Raw genomic sequence first — 15809 nt, 5'->3', positions numbered from 1 at the left:
AAGGGAATGGTTAATAGAATGGAAAATGTCATAATGCCTCTGTATCGCTCCATGTTGAGCCCGCACCTTGAATACTGTGTACAATTCTGGTCGCCGCATCTCAAAAAAGATATAGTTGCGATGGAGAAGGTACAGAGAAGGGCGACCAAAATGATAAAGGAGATGGAACAGCTCCCCTATGAGGAAAGGCTGAAGAGGTTAGGGCTGTTCAGCTTGGAGAAGAGACGGCTGAGGGGGGATATGATAGAGGTCTTTAAGATCATGAGAGGTCTTGAACGAGTAGATGTGACTCAGTTATTTACACTTTCGAATAATAGAAGGACTAGGGGGCACTCTATGAAGTTAGCAAGTAACACATTTAAGACTAATCGGAGAAAATTCTTTTTCACTCAACGCACAATAAAGCTCTGGAATTTGTTGCCAGAGGATGTGGTTAGTGCAGTTAGTGTAGCTGGGTTCAAAAAAGGATTGGATAAGTTCTTGGAGGAGAAGTCTATTAACGGCTATTAATCGAGTTTACTTAGGGAATAGCCACTGCTATTAATTGTATCAGTAGCATGGGTTCTTCTTAGTGTTTGGGTAATTGCCAGGTTCTTGTGGCCTGGTTTTTGGCCTCTGTTGGAAACAGGATGCTGGGTTTGATGGACCCTTGGTCTGACCCAGTATGGCATGTTCTTATGTTCTTAATTACTCTGAATAATTTTGTATCATCTGCAAATTTGATTACTTCACTCATATTCCTTTCCAGAACATTTATAAATATATTGAAAAATATGGGTCCCAGTACATGAGGTACTCAATTGCCCACCCCCCTCCACTGAGAAAATTGTCCATTTAATCCTCTCTGTTTCCTGTGCTCAGATGCTCCAGATATGTGCTGGTATTATATCTGAGTACTCTGGAGAAGATATTGCCTTGGAAATATGCTTTTTTGATGGCAATTGACAGTTATTGGAGTCATTTTTGAAAGTGCATTGATGAGGTCCTGGTGAACTTTTTATGCGTCTTGGACCACAGACCTCACAAATAAGTCCATCTAAACCAGGTTCTGGAGAATCAAGACAGACTCTGAAATGACGAGCAGTGCAGATACACCCCTATAGAAAATGATGAGATCCAAATTCTTAAGGCAAATTTGAACCCTCTGTGTTTCATCTGCAGAGATCAAACCATTTATTATAATGACAAGTCCTTTTAAGGCTTTGTACAGTAGGTGGTTTGTGACAATGTCTTGAATCGATAACATTTTAAAACCAGGAACAAAAAGTTGTTTATTATTTCCTGCTGATGGGGTGTAATTGCAGCTCCTTGCCAAATGCTACGGTTAGGCAGTAGAGGCCCAACATAACCTATCTCCCATTCCCTCAACCCTAATCAATCCCTGAAGCAGATGCCTAACTAAAGTCAGTTTCTTGGGATGCAGTGGGAGAATGAGCTACTATAGGAATAGAAGAAGCAATTTTTAAGGTTAAAATCTCAGAGGATTAAGAGAAGATTTGTGTTCAAATATTTTTCTTTATTTTCCTTCACAGGGAAACGGGAAGAGATGATAGAGCGACTACTCTATAGCCAAATCTGGTAAGCAGCAAATAAGTTCAAATGAAATCAAGTTATTAAAAGATCCCAAATTTTTTAAAAAGTCATTAAAAACATTCCTATGCCAAAAAGCCTACTCTTGATAAGTATTCCATCTTAATATTCCCATAGGCTGCACGTTTGTTTTTTTTGTGTTTTTAGTGACATGACTGTATGAAGGTTTTATTGTATTATTGATGTTTGTTTTTAATTATATATGTACCTTGTACCCCACCCTGAACATAGGAAGGGCGGGTAATAAATGTTTTCAAATAAACAAATAAATATGGCTCTTGTCCTTTTCCATTGAGGCCAATCTGCTTCATGTCAATTACCCCAGACTTCTTGAAAACCTAATGATTTGAGGGTTGTAACCGTAGCTCCTTCATGTCAGTTTGCCCAGATTTTTTGGAAGCATTACACTAGAAAATGGCCAGAAAGTAGTTGACTGCATTTTCCATCATGTGCCCTCTAAAGTTGGATATGCCTGAGCAAATACTCAATTTTCCTCCTTCATTTCTTCTACCTATTACTCTGCCTCTTCTCTTACCACTATGCTCTGTGTCTGTCCCAAGCATATTTAATTTCTGTCATGGTTTTGGTTGCCACTTCCTCTGCTGGTGGCTATTTCAAGCATCCACCTCCCTCTCAATAAAGAAGTATTGCTTATTATCCATCAGACCACTCCAAGTGCATGCGTTTTGCTCCCCTACTAGCAAATGGAAACAGAGAACAAGAGTTTGCTGATATCATCCTTTATAGGGAACTGTGACACCTGCAGCTTCTCAATATTTTTCTGTTTCTAGCAAATGGTAGACTCCACCCACAGGGAGGAGCCCTGTGGGCACTCACCACAACAGGCGAGGTCTCAGCAGTGATAGACAACAGAGGAAACAACTTTATTATATAGCCAATGATGATCCAAGGAGCGGATCAATGGAGTCAGTCCAGAGAGTATGACCTGCAAGCTGGTCCATCGAACTACTCCGCAGAGCGGAGTAGTTCGGTGAATACCTTCTCTAGGCGTAGCTTGTGCTGGCAACTCCGGTAGTGGTCCGCAGAGCAGGGTAGGCTGGAAGCCGATGAAATAGTTGCTCAAGGCAGGATGGTTCCGGTAGTGGCCCTCAAGTGGGGTAACCCGAGAACCCGTGCCATGAAGGTAGAAGAGCAGGTTCCGTACTCACACTGATTCTGAGGAAGTAGATAGAAGATCAGGCACCGAGTAGACCGGAAACTGGAACAGCAAGAGGTCATCCGAGAACGATGCAGGAACTCACTGGTAACGAAGTGAGGCAGAGAGATGGCCCTCCAAGGAGCAAATAGCCCTGAGTGCGGCAAGGCCCCTGAGGAGCGGGTACCTAGGTCACCCAGAAAGGACAGCGAGGCGAAGTCCCAGAATGGTGGAAATAGCAGGACAGGAATCCTTGCTAACTCGTATTGCAAGAAGTCAGCTGAGCTTAAATATGGTAGGCAGATGACGTCATGTGGTGGGGGTGCCCCCGAGGTTCCCACTATGACTCGTTTAAGAAGGGGGCAGGCGCGTGTGCGCGTGCCTTAGGTAACCCCGGATGTAATATGGCTGCCGGGAGCGCCCACGCCGTCCCGGGCACGCTATGAGGGTCGGCGTGTAGAAGCAGATGCTGCCATCTTTCCCAGACTCGGAGCTGTATAGAGAAAGGAGTTGAGCAACAAAGGTCGCAGCCGCCTGCGACCGATGGGCGCAACAGGAAGTTCTTGTTCTACTGGGACATTCTTCCTAGTTGAATAGGGTGAACAGTGGTAGGGGGTTTGGGAAGGGGGTGGTCAGTGGCCCCTTTCTAGCTTGATCCTGTCTATTGAGTTGTGCTGATTTCCTTCCCCCCCCCCTCTCATCTTGGCCTCTCCGCTGATATACATTATGTACGTGAAATTATAATCTGACGAGATTTTCAAATCGACGGAATAGAAATTGGTTAAATAAATAAATAAATAAATAAATAAATATATCCTTCTTGGGAAGGTGGAATTTGGTCACGGTGTGGATCCTTTTATCTGTTTTTGTTTGGCTTTACAATAAAGTTTAAAAACATAGCAACATAGTGAAAGATAGCTGATAAAGACCAATATGGTCCATTCAGATTTGTTTTTATTTTGGGTAGTAGCAACTGCCACTGTATGCAGGCTAACCCCAAACCTTCTATTAAGGGTAGTAGCAACTGTCGCTCTGTGAAGGCTACCCACAAGCCTTTTGTTTAGGGTAGTGGCAACTACTACTCCATAGAGGCTACCCTTAACTCTACTGGTCAGGCTGGTAACAACTGCTGCTCTGTGCAGGCTATCCCCAAGATGTAATAGAAAAGTTTCCCCATTTCTTCATTTCTTTAGTCAGCAGGGATCCTCTGTGTTTGTTGCATACCCTTTTGAGAGAAAGGATGGTAAGAGGCAGCTTGTTTATTTTCAGTCCACAAACGCTGCATTATGGTGGCTCCTGCTGAGGTGGGAAGCTCTGAATGACAGGGGCAACTGGTATGGGAGCTTATGCCATACTTGTGTAGGAAGAACGGAGAGTTTCTCTGTTTTAGCTCGGGGGACCCCTTCTTTGGTGAAGGCAAATCTTTTCCTGTTTCTGGGGAGAAATCGAATCCTGGACCTTGAAGCAGGCTCCACCAGGAGATACCCAGTGAGGATGGGAACGACAGCCATTTTAGCACCGGTTTTGGCAGTAGCAGAGGAGATCTCTTTTCAGAGCCCCCAGTACTATCTTCAGGAGGAGGGGCCAAAAAGACCTCAGGAGGACAAGGGGCTGAAACAGTTAATAGGAAATTTCCTGGCGTGTAGCCAGATGGACTCAGAACGAATGTGTATAGTATGCTCATGCTAGCAGTTGGAGAGGGATCTGACGTCAGCACGGGTATATATACCCCCACAGGAAGCATAGCAACTTAGTAATTTCCGTCTCCAAAGCAGTTTGGAGAGCCTGCACGCTCACGGAGCGTGTTTTCCAAATCTACTTTCTATTTTCTACTTTCTTTTCACCTAATCTTCTACAGCATCGAGCCCCGCACTCCTGCGGTGATACCCTAAGGTCCCTCCCCCAATAGAGTTTCCCGGGGTGATTTCCGGGATCCCCCAGAGGTGTAAGTCCTCGGTTCGGTGGCCGAATCGCAGCAGGGACGTAGCCCCCGGGCGAGGTTCGGGTGAGGCATACGAGGCGCCTCGGTCCCGGCGTGGACGAGGCAGCGGGTGCATATCCTCAACCGCGGCGGTGAAGGTACTTGCCCTCTCCCCCCGCAGCCGGAGACCGATTCTGTATAGCCGGTGCGCGCCGAGCCGCGCAGCCTACCCCCGTTCCCTCTGAGGCCGCTCCGAAATCGGAGCGGCCTCGGAGGGAATCCTCTAACGCCCTCCCCTCACCTTCCCCTCCCTTCCTCTACCTAACCCACCCGCCCGGCCCTGTCTAAACCCCCTGCTTACCTTAGCAGACTGACAAGCAAAAGAAAACTTCCAAAACAGACACAGCAATTAATTACAGCTTCCTTCTTCTTCCTGGGGCCTTCTCCTCTCTCTCAGGGCCTCACCTTTTTATCCCTTACCTCAGGGAAATGCCCCCACCCGAGGATCCCCTTCCTGTCTGTCTTAAGGTGGACCGGGCCAGTTAGCTGGAGCCGGTCCCTTAAAGCAGTCTGAGGCTTTCTGTCATGTTCTCTACCATATTCCCTCCCCCTCAGCTCAACCTTCCTTAATTGAGCGCCTGCCTGTACAAGGGAGACTTTCCTAGAAAGGAAGTCATCATTTGCGTTTGCTTTCCCTGCTCTGTGTTGGACTTTAAAGTCAAATGGTTGGAGTGCCAGTGTTCTGTCCCCAGCAGTGGGTACATGTTTGTATCTGTATATACTGTAGTTTAACTGTGTTTAGTGCAATCCTTCCTTCTGAGGATTCTTGTTACTGAAACACTTTTTGTAACCCATGATAAAAGTCTGTGAGCTTTGCCCTTAAGAGAAAGCTCCCTCCCCCTCAGCTTTCTCTCACTATGGGAAGAGCTCGAATGCCCCTCAATCTAACTTGAATCTTCCTAGGTGCCTTATAGGTTCAAGGGACTGTCCTTCATGCTCCCCTTGTGTCACATGGTTTTTAGGCTCGCTGCCATTGGTCCTTGCCCCCTGCCCCCAGCTTGTGCAGGCGTTTCCCTTAGCAGCTCAGGACGAAAGCTCAATCTTGCCCATGCGGGCTCCAGAGCTAGCTGCACTCTGTAAAGCTCCTGAAACGATTGAGTTTTTACCTTTTTTACTGCCTTCTTCTGAAGACTAAATCAGCCTCATATCCCTCAAGCTCCCTACCTCCACCATAAACTAATTCCTTAAACTCAAGAGACCGTCTTCTCCCTCCTGCTACCCTGTCTCCAGTTACCAAAGATCTTTGCCTTGGGGCTCACGTTTGAGATGCAATAATTGTAAGTAGAATCTACCTGTACAATAAATAATTTCAGTCTTAAAGAATCTTTGTCATGAGGACTGATTGGAAAGAAAGTTTACCTGCCTGGATGGCAAACTCAGATGTCTGTCTGATCCAGATCAGTAAAAACTGGTATGACCCAGGAAAATAGCAAAAACTCAAGTAAATAGAGTAAAAACTCGTATCAAACAGGAAAATTAAACAGTAAAAACAGTGAAAAGAACTGTATGCAGTGCAATGAAACAGGGATTTCAGCCCCAAAGCACAGCCTATTGAAAGGAAGTCTACACTGAGTAGAAATCATTAAAGGTGAAAGGTTGTTAGAAGCACTGCCTTGCACTTGAATAAGCCTTCCACACCTCCCAGCTGTGGTGAGAGGCAAGGGAATCAAATATAAAAACCCTACGATTGTGAAGACTTATACTTTCAGAACTGACTTTGAGTCTGCAAAGCATTAAAGAAGCAAACTGCAGATGTAACATGAACCTATGCTATAAGCAAGGTATACAAAGAGCAAGCCCGCCAGAATTGAACACTAGACAAAAGACTTAACAACAGTACTTAAGCCCGTTCAAGCTTCCCTCTTGCCAAGGAAGAATTTCTCACCTGTGAGCAGCTCCCCCCTCCCCTAGCTATGCTCCAGCAGGCTAGTAGCAGAGAGCAATTAGTTGCCATAGATACCAGATCTTCTAACTCCAAAGGAACAGCGATTGTGAAAGCTGCTCTGCCTCTCCCCTATCTCTCCTGTTACACATTTGCCACTGAAGGTTGCTATAGATACCAGATCCCTGCTGACTCCAGGGAAAGGGAGCAGAAAGCCTAGGCTAACGTCCCTGAAGTGTTAGCTAGCCTCACCCATCTGCCTCTAAAGCAATTCAGAGTTATTCCCTTTAACTCAGTGGCAAAAGAAAAATGTTTGCTGTTGACATGGCTGAATCAGCAATACAGAAAGACAAAGACACCTTGGAACAGCTAGCCGAAGCCATTGAATTAAGAAATGACACAGAGCAAAAAGGGAGAAATGCTGAAGGAGGGGATGAAAGCAATAATTTGAAGAGATTATCTAAGCCAACAGACAAAGCTAAGCAGAGATTTGAGGCAAGAAGACAGAGGCATAAACACAGAATAGAAAGAGAGTGGCATAACCTGGGGCAGAACAGGGAGAAGGTCACAGAGAACCCCACCAACTTTAAGTATCATATAGAACAGCTGAGGGCTCATTCCCAAACCTATCAGCTCATCACAGAAGAGTATTTTCTATTTATTTATGTATTTATTTATAGGTTTTTCTTTACCAATATTAGTTTAGTAACATCACATCGGTTTACAGACAATTTGAAATTAGCAACAGTGCTTTACAATTGTAGTTAATGAACAAAACGGTTAACATAAAGAGAGTTGGCGAACAAGGGTAGAATAGGCATAAAAGGGGTAAATCTAAGTAAAAAAGGGGAACAAAATAGAAAAGAATGATGGGAAGGAATATGGGGGGGGACAAGGGTAATGAACAAAGTGGGGTAAATAAATTATAAAATCATGTAAGACATATTAAATATTGAAGACTTATGTCGAGTTCTTAACCCAAGATAAACCATACACTTGCCGAGGTGTTTTGTCCATAGTCAACAGTCTGTATGATCCACTGGGGTTTGTGGTTCCAGTCACGAATCAAGGAAGAGACTTGTTAAGAGAACTCTTGTTAAGAGAACTCTCATCAAGTACCACCAAGTGGGACATCCCACTACCTCAAGCAGTAGAGCCAGAATGGGAAAAATGGAAGAGCTCCCTAAAAGTGCTTGAACAGTCCCACATACCACACACTTATGTCCCAATATCACTCAATACAACCAGCCACAAAGAGATCTGCATTTTCTCTGACGCATCTGTGAAGATCACAGCTGCGGTGGCCTTTTTGAGAGTGACAGACACAGAAGGGATAGTGCGTGTGGGCTTCATCTTCGGCAAAGCCAAGTTAGCACCACAGCCTAACCACACCATGCCACGTCTGGAATTATGTGGAACGGTGCTAGCAGTGGAAATAGTGGAGTTACTAACAGCCGAAGGACATGCAAATTGATGCTATCCATCTTTACATGGACAGCAAAGTAGCACTGGGCTACATCTACAACCAGACAAGAAGGTTCCATGTATACGCTCAAATCTGCAGTTCAGCCACTCAGACCTGCTCCGACTGTGGAACCAACTTCGTAGGAGCCTGTAAAGAGTCGAACATTGCATGTCATGCTTTTAACTCAAAAGACTATTGACATTCCTGTGCCACATGGAGACTTTGACGGCAGGGAGCTCTATAGGCGTTGATGGAAACGGGTCCGGCAGCTTGCCAACTCCTTTTGGAGTCGTTGGAAGAAAGAGTACTTGCCGACTCTCCAGTATAGAAGCAAGTGGCAATCCAACAAACCCAACATCCGAGAAGGTGACCTCTTCCTTCTCAAAAACAGCCAAAACCAAGGCAACAGCTGGCCTCTGGGACTCGTCGTCAAGACTTACCCCGGAAACGATGGAAGCGTTTGCAAGATTGAAGTAAAGACTGTGAACCAAGGGACAACCAAGATCTTCTACAGGCCCATCAATGAGGTGGTGCTCCTCATGCCGCATGAAGAAACTTGAATTCCATGGACCGTTGCCCACCCCAGAGACTCTTTCTCTCTTTGTGTTGTCTATCTCTCGTTTCAGCTTGGTGAAATCCTTTGAAGAAGACATTACCTGGATGACTGAGGGACCGAGATGATCGTTAACTTCCCTGAACGTCGAAGGATCCAATTATAATAAACTTTGCACTCTTGCATAATGATACAGTGGTATCATAATGATATAATGGTATCTTGTGATACCAGATGGGGAGTGTTCTGTCCCCAGCAGTGGGTACATGTTTGTATCTATATATACTGTAGTTTAACTGTGTTTAGTGCAATCCTTCCTTCTGAGGATTCTTGATACTGAAACACTTTTTGTAACACATGATAAAAGACTGTAAGCCTTGCCTTTAAGAGAAGCTCCCTCCCCCCTCAGCTTTCTCTCACTACCGGAAGAGCTTGAATGTCCCTCAATCTAACTTGAGTCTTCCTAGGTGCCTTATAAGTTCAAGGGACTGTCCTTCATGCTCCCCCCTGTGTCACATGGTTCTTGGGCTCACTGCCATTGGATCTTGCCCCCCTGCCCCCAGATTGTGCTGGCGTTTCCCTTAACAGCTCAGGACGAAAGCCAGGTCTTGCCCATGCGGGCTCCAGAGCTAGCTGCGCTCTGTAAAGCTCCTGAAACGATCGAGTTTTTACCTTCTTTTTTACTGCCTTCTTCTGAAGACTAAATCAGCCTCATATCCCTCAAACTCCCTACCTCCACCATAAATTAATTCCTGCAACTCAAGAGACCTTCTTCTCCCTCCTGCTACCCTGTTTCCAGTTACCAAAGATCTTTGCCTTGGGGCTCACTATTGAGATGCAACAATTGTAAGTAGAATCTACCTGTACAATAAATAATTTCAAACTTAAAGAATCTTTGTCTTGAGGACTGATTGGAAAGAAAGTTTATGTGCCTGGATGACAAACTCGGATGTCTGTCTGATCCAGATCAGCCAGAAACCACCTCATTACTCGTCCATTGGACTCCTTATTCCGAGCGACCCAGACAAGGGGTTGGTGATCCATTACCGGTGTGAACTGGCGGCCCAGTAGGTAGTAGCGAAAAGGCTCCAAGGCCCATTTGACAGCTAAGGCATCTTTCTCTATCGTAGAATAGCGTCTCTCTCGGGGAAGTAGCTTCCTGCTAATGAAGGCTTGTGGGTGTTCTTGGTCTTCTTTCTCTTGTGCAAGTACGGCTCCTAGCCCCACCTCTGATGCGTCTGTCTGTGCTATAAAGGGCTTAGAAAAGTCCGGGCTTAGCAGAATAGGTTCAGAGCATATGGCTTTCTTTAAAATCTGGAAGGCTTCCTCTCCCTCTGCAGACCATCTAACCTTCTCCGGGGCTGTCTTTTGTAATAGGTGTGTGAGGGGTTCCGCTTTTTCTGAAAAGTTTGGTATGAGCCATCGATAGTAACTGATGAGACCTATAAAGGCTCTCACCTTACTCTTTGTCTGTGGGATTGGTACTTGGGTAATTGCTTCTATTTTCTGCGCCTGTGGGTGGACGTTTCCTCTCCCAAGGGAGTATCCCAGATATTGTACTTCTTGACCCTATAATTTACATTTCTTGGGGTTGGCTGTCAGTCCAGCCCTTCATAGACTTGTAAGTACTGCCTGTAATTGACATAGGCCTGTCTCCCAATCTCCACTGTAAATGATGATGGCATCAAAAGAGGCCGCTACATAACCCTGATGTTGTTACACCCGTCGGTCACAGAATGCTGCGACCACTGTTGCTCACCTCCTTCTTTACAGCTTTGACTCTGTTGGGAAGACTTGCGGCCTCGGCTGCCCTGCCTACCACTCCAGGGCCTCCCTGGATGCAGCGGACGCTGCCGACCACTATCTGGCCCTTGGAATCCCCTAGGCGCGCGCATAGGCCAGTCTTAATCACATCATCCTTCCAGGACATTTAAGCTGGCTGGCCCTGCCTACCTACGACTTGGCAGCAAGTTCCCTCATTGCAGAATCTGCTTCGCTCTCTACGGACTTCCCATTCCAGTTCCTGCTCGTTTGGCGTGAGACGCTTTGGGTACCCGCTCCTTGGAGGGCCCTTCCTCGTCTCTGGCTATCCGCTCCTTGGAGGGCCTTTCGCCTTGGACTGCTGCTGTCCCATTTCCCGAGGCTTCTCCTGGAACCTTCACTACTGTGAGTACCTCCGCTCTACGGACCACTACCGTACCATCTCTAGTGTGGAAACCTCATCGGTGTACCCCGCGCTGCGGACCACTACCGTACCATCTCTAGAATGGAGACCTCATTGGTGTACCCCGCGCTGCGGACCACTACCATACCATCTCTCGTGTGGAAACCTCATCGAGGTACCTCGCGCTGCAGACCACTACTGGACCATTTCTAGTGAGGAACCCTCATCGGTGTACCCTGTGCTGCGGACCACTACCGTATCATCTTTAAGTGAGGAACCCTCATTGATGTGCCCTGCTCCTCGGACTACTACTGTATCATCTCTACTAAGGAGCCTCTCTGGTCTACCCCGCTCTGCGGACCATTGCCGTATCTTCACTACAAAGGTACTCCCTTTGTACTCCCTTCACTACAAAGGTACACCGCACGGACTCTGTGACTTCTCCTGCACTCCCTGCCTCTCGGGCAGTGCCTCTCTATTCTCTAATAAAGACTCTATTCCACAGCTGTGTCTGACATCCATTGAGACCTCGCCTCCCAATGGTGAGGCTCACAGGGCTCCTCTCTGTGGTGGGTACCATCTCTCACTCGGCCCAGGGTCCACATACCTACAAATCCTAACAGATTGCCAAGTCCATAGACCCGGCACAGGTCTCGGCGATTCAGGCCATCCCTGGCTTGGCCCAGCGAATTACAGAGCAGCAAAAGGTATTAGAGAGTTTGGCTAATGCCATAAATCAATTGAGTAATCGGCTGGACTCTGTCCCAATGCCTCTCAAGCCAAGCCTTATTTCACAGGCGTCACCGTTCTGACCTCTAGTGCCCTTGCCGGCACATCCTCGTTTCGCAGGTGACCCCTTGTGTGTAGGGGCTTCTTGAACCAGTGCAGCATGCACTTTTCTTTACAACCTGCATATTTCCCCGATGTAGTTTCCAAAACTATGTACATCTTGTCCCTCCTGGACGGAAAAGCCTTGGCCTGGACGTCACCCTTTTGGGAGCGAACGGATCTGATCCTCAATGACTTGCCGGTCTTCCTCGCCCTATTTCGCTCCATATTTGACGACCCCGGTCACAAGACCATCGCCGGATCTGCGCTCCTGCATCTGCAACAAGGTGCCAGGCCACTGACCGATTATGTCATCGAGTTTAGGACTCTCTCCTCAGAATTATACTGGGATCTGGGCTGCCTGTGTGCCATATTCCTAGAAGCGGTCCCACAGGGGAACATGTGTTGCCTCAGAGTCCCTGTGGCTTTGTCACCAGGTCCTCTGGCTCTGAACACTCTAAGGCCATGGTTTTGAATCCTGCTGACCCTGACACAAAGCTGTGATTTGGAGTTCTTCTTCATACATTCACATTATATTAATGTTTGGGTAGGGATTCCCGACACAAATTTAGGTTTGGTCAGTCTGCCCTATAGGTTCTGTTTGAGGTGTAGAACCCAATTCCGATTCCTCCTAGGGCCCATTGTTATGTTTCAGGCTGCACCTCATAAGAAAATAAAAGATAAAAGGCCTGTTGCCAACAAAAATATTTTGTGGTTTTGCCCATTGGCACTGTTTACAGTATTCCCTTTTCTTTGTTAGGAGGAGCCTGTAGGTAGGAATTCTTCATTTGTGAGGACTGCCATCCTGCGTTTCCTCAGAGAAAAAGGTAGAGTGGCTTATATGTAATATGTGTTTTCTGAGGACAGTAGGATGTTATTCTTCACAAAACCCACCTGCCTCTCCTTGGAGTTGGCTTCTCCTTATGTTTTGTTTTGGGTTTTTTTTTTTTGTTAATATTTTATTGAAATTTTATCAATTCTACATTAATAAAACATAGGTATTCAGGATTACACCACAGCAAAAGAAAAACAAATCTTTAAGTAATTTTGACTAATGTCATCAACCTAATCTAGTCCACATTACTTTGGGGGAGCGCTATAACAAGCAAATATTTCTATATATAATTCAAATCATGAGAGACATTTTAAATGTGTATGTTCATCAATACCTCAACAATTCTCTAGATCATTCATGTTTCTGCTCTTTATCTCGAAGGAAAGTTTCCAAATGTGTGGAGTCAAAGAAAACAAATTTATTTCCCTATACAGTAATACAACATTTACAGAGACATTTGAAAAAAAATAATCCCCCTAAGGATAAAACCCTCTCTTTTAACAAGAAATTTTTTCTTCTCATCTGAGTACTTTTTGCTATGTCCGGGAATATCTGAATTTTTTCCCCACAATAGAGAAAATCCTTATTTTTGAAATACTTTTGTAACACCAAATTCTTGTCTATTTCACTATTAAAGGTAACTAAAAGAGTAGCCCTTGTTGGGATGTCATCAATTGATGCCTCTAAGAATGATGTTAAATTGGGGCTATTTCCTTGTATTAAATCTATTCCTTCTTCTGGACCTAAGATCTAGGTACATAAAAAATCTTAGACAATACCATTTCCTGATATGAGGGAATTTGTAATACTTCATTCAAGTATTTCCGTAGTAGCTCAGTAGCCGATAAGTCTGGTGATGGGGAAGTTAAAAAAGACGGAGATTCTTAGATCTCAATACGTTTTCCAAACCTTCAAGTTGTCTAGACATCACCAGACTATCTTTAATAAAAGATGTATTTACTGCTTGTAAGTTTACCACTTATGTATTAACCTCAGAATAATTACTTTCCAAGTTATTTAAGCGACTTGAATGGTCTTGAAGCATATTTTTTGTTTCAGTGTTAAAGAACACAAATTGTGACATAGCCTGCGTTAATAATTTATCCATACTATTCACAGATCTCCAAACATCCATCAATGTCACATTTTTTAAATCAGGCAAGTCTACATTTGAACTTTCCATATTCCTTACTGGCTGATTTTCCTCCATCGGGAGGAACTCTCTCCAGATGCACTCCCTTAGAGCCAGCCGCAGGCCCATGGTTATATCCAGTCTCACGGTCAGGTGGTTTCCTCAGGGCGCGTGGTTCAACTCGCTCCGAGGAAAAAGTTCAGCAATGTTTCTCAGGCTCACGGCAGTCCCACTGGGCGATTCCCTCCAGTGGGAGGAACTCTCTCCAGGTGCACTCCCTTAGAGCCAGCCGCAGGTCCCTGGTCATATCCGGTCTCACTCACGGTCAGGTGGTTTCTCAGGGCGCGTGGCTCAACTCGTTCCGAGGAAAAAGTTTAGCGATGTTTCTTAGGCTTACGGCAGTCCCACTGGCCGATTCCCTCCAGCAGGAGGAACTCTCTCCAGGTATACTCCCCTTCTCCTTATGTTTTTAAGGATCAAAACTGAAGTGGCCCCTTTGTGGATGCCTGGCTCAATGCGGCACAGTCAAAGTTCTAGAAACTTGGATCTAAAAGTTATGTGCCAGGCTCCATCAGATTATGTCACCTACTTGTGAGGACTGACGTCGGGCTATCCTTTTGAACACCTGTTACAGGTAAGCACGTTCCAAGCTACTTTCATGCAAATTTTCAAAGCAAACATATGCAGACTTTTTGCTGTGAAAAGCTGGAATAAAGTGTGTGTAAAAAGTGCACACATAATTTACCACAACTTGTACAGTTATAAAACTATCCTCATAGAATACTCACTGACTAGCTTTATCCAGATATATATATATATTTTTTATTTTTATTTAAAATTTTTATATACCGGCATTCATGTTACAAACACATCATGCCGGTTTACATATAACAGGGGTGTACAATGAACAATTGAATAACCTATTGGTGTGGAAGGAAGCAGTTACAAATAACAGGGTAATAGAACTGGGAGAAGAGAAGAAATGGAGTGTATAACATTAGATGAAGGTATTTACATTAGCAGAAACATATTTACATGAGTAAGTGGTAGATCTGGCTGAATAGAATTAATCGGTGTCCGGGAATGCTTTTTTAAAAAGCCATATATCCCATATATTCAAAGAAAGACGTATCCGGGTAAGTCCCATTGAATGTTTCTATAAAATGTTAAGCATAACTTTATTCAAATTAATTTTTAATTTTTTTAAGTCCACATTCAAGGCACATCATAGTAATTTACCCATTCACTGGCTGTCTGAATATTGGTCTCTATTGTTTTTAGCTTTTCAATTTCATATTTAATTTTTTAGAACTCTTGGGTGAATGCTGTATACAGCCGGTGACTTGTTACTCCTCCTGCTCCTTTTTACTTCTAGCTCAATCAGAATCTGGCTTATGCAGGAGGAAGTGACGTCATCCATGCCGATGGCAGCCTGAAACCGCGGCTCCTCCGTTCTGAGACAGCATTCTATCGCATCGAGCGCTCCAAAAACCATACCTCGGGGCCAAAACGCACACGGGGCACCTCAGCACTCCTCCTATGTCGAGCCGGAAGAAACCGCTCGATCTCAAAAAGTATTCATACCACAAATTGGTGCTAGCCGAGGAATCGCTGGGAAGCAACATGGCGGCCGGCAACGTGGAGGCGGCGGAATCGCCAGGGGAGATTGAGGAGGACCAGCTGGATACTTCAAATCTGCCTACCAGGGCGGACATGAAAAGATGGTTCGCGGATTTAAAACAAGAATTGGCAGCGAACACTGCAGACCTCCGTGCTTCAATCGATGATATCAAAGGGGACTTGGCCGAGAATGGGCGGCGACTTTTTGAGGTAGAGACCCGAGCCGAGGCGAACAGCGAGGCGGTGAAGGTAAATCGCACGACTCTCACCCTTATACAATCTGAAGTGGAACGCCTGCAGGATAAGGTCGAGGACCTAGAGAACAGGTCACGGCGGAACAACCTCCGCTTTCGCGGCGTGCCTGAACTCCCTGATTATGCAGACTGTGCTTCTGTGGTGAAACAAATCTGTGGCATGCTACTGGCGGCTGGAGAGACGGCCCAGCCCTTATCTGCGGCCGCAGAGGTCCAGTTGGTTCGGGTGCACCGGGTTATGGGCCCAAGGGTCAACAATCTCCCCAGAGACATTATTGCCTGCTTTCAGGACTATGTCTTAAAAGAAAAAATAACAGGTATTGCTCGGCGACAAAATAAATGGCAGTGG

At 45.4% G+C, this 15809-nt stretch overlaps 1 protein-coding gene across 1 annotated transcript in view; it reads left to right on the top strand.

Moving 5' to 3' along the window:
- Positions 1-15809, top strand: part of SPAG8 (sperm associated antigen 8) — a 130222-nt gene that overhangs the window by 49614 nt on the left and 64799 nt on the right. Inside the window, exon 4 of the mRNA XM_029583274.1 lies at positions 1533-1578. Coding sequence (XP_029439134.1) covers positions 1533-1578 — 46 coding nt within the window. The remainder of the gene's footprint in view (positions 1-1532; positions 1579-15809) is intronic.

This window comes from Rhinatrema bivittatum, chromosome 1 (assembly GCF_901001135.1).
Source record: "Rhinatrema bivittatum chromosome 1, aRhiBiv1.1, whole genome shotgun sequence".
NCBI lineage: Eukaryota > Metazoa > Chordata > Amphibia > Gymnophiona > Rhinatrematidae > Rhinatrema > Rhinatrema bivittatum.
The sequence above is the reverse complement of the archived record's forward strand: the minus strand, read 5'-3'. Positions and strand labels throughout refer to the sequence as shown.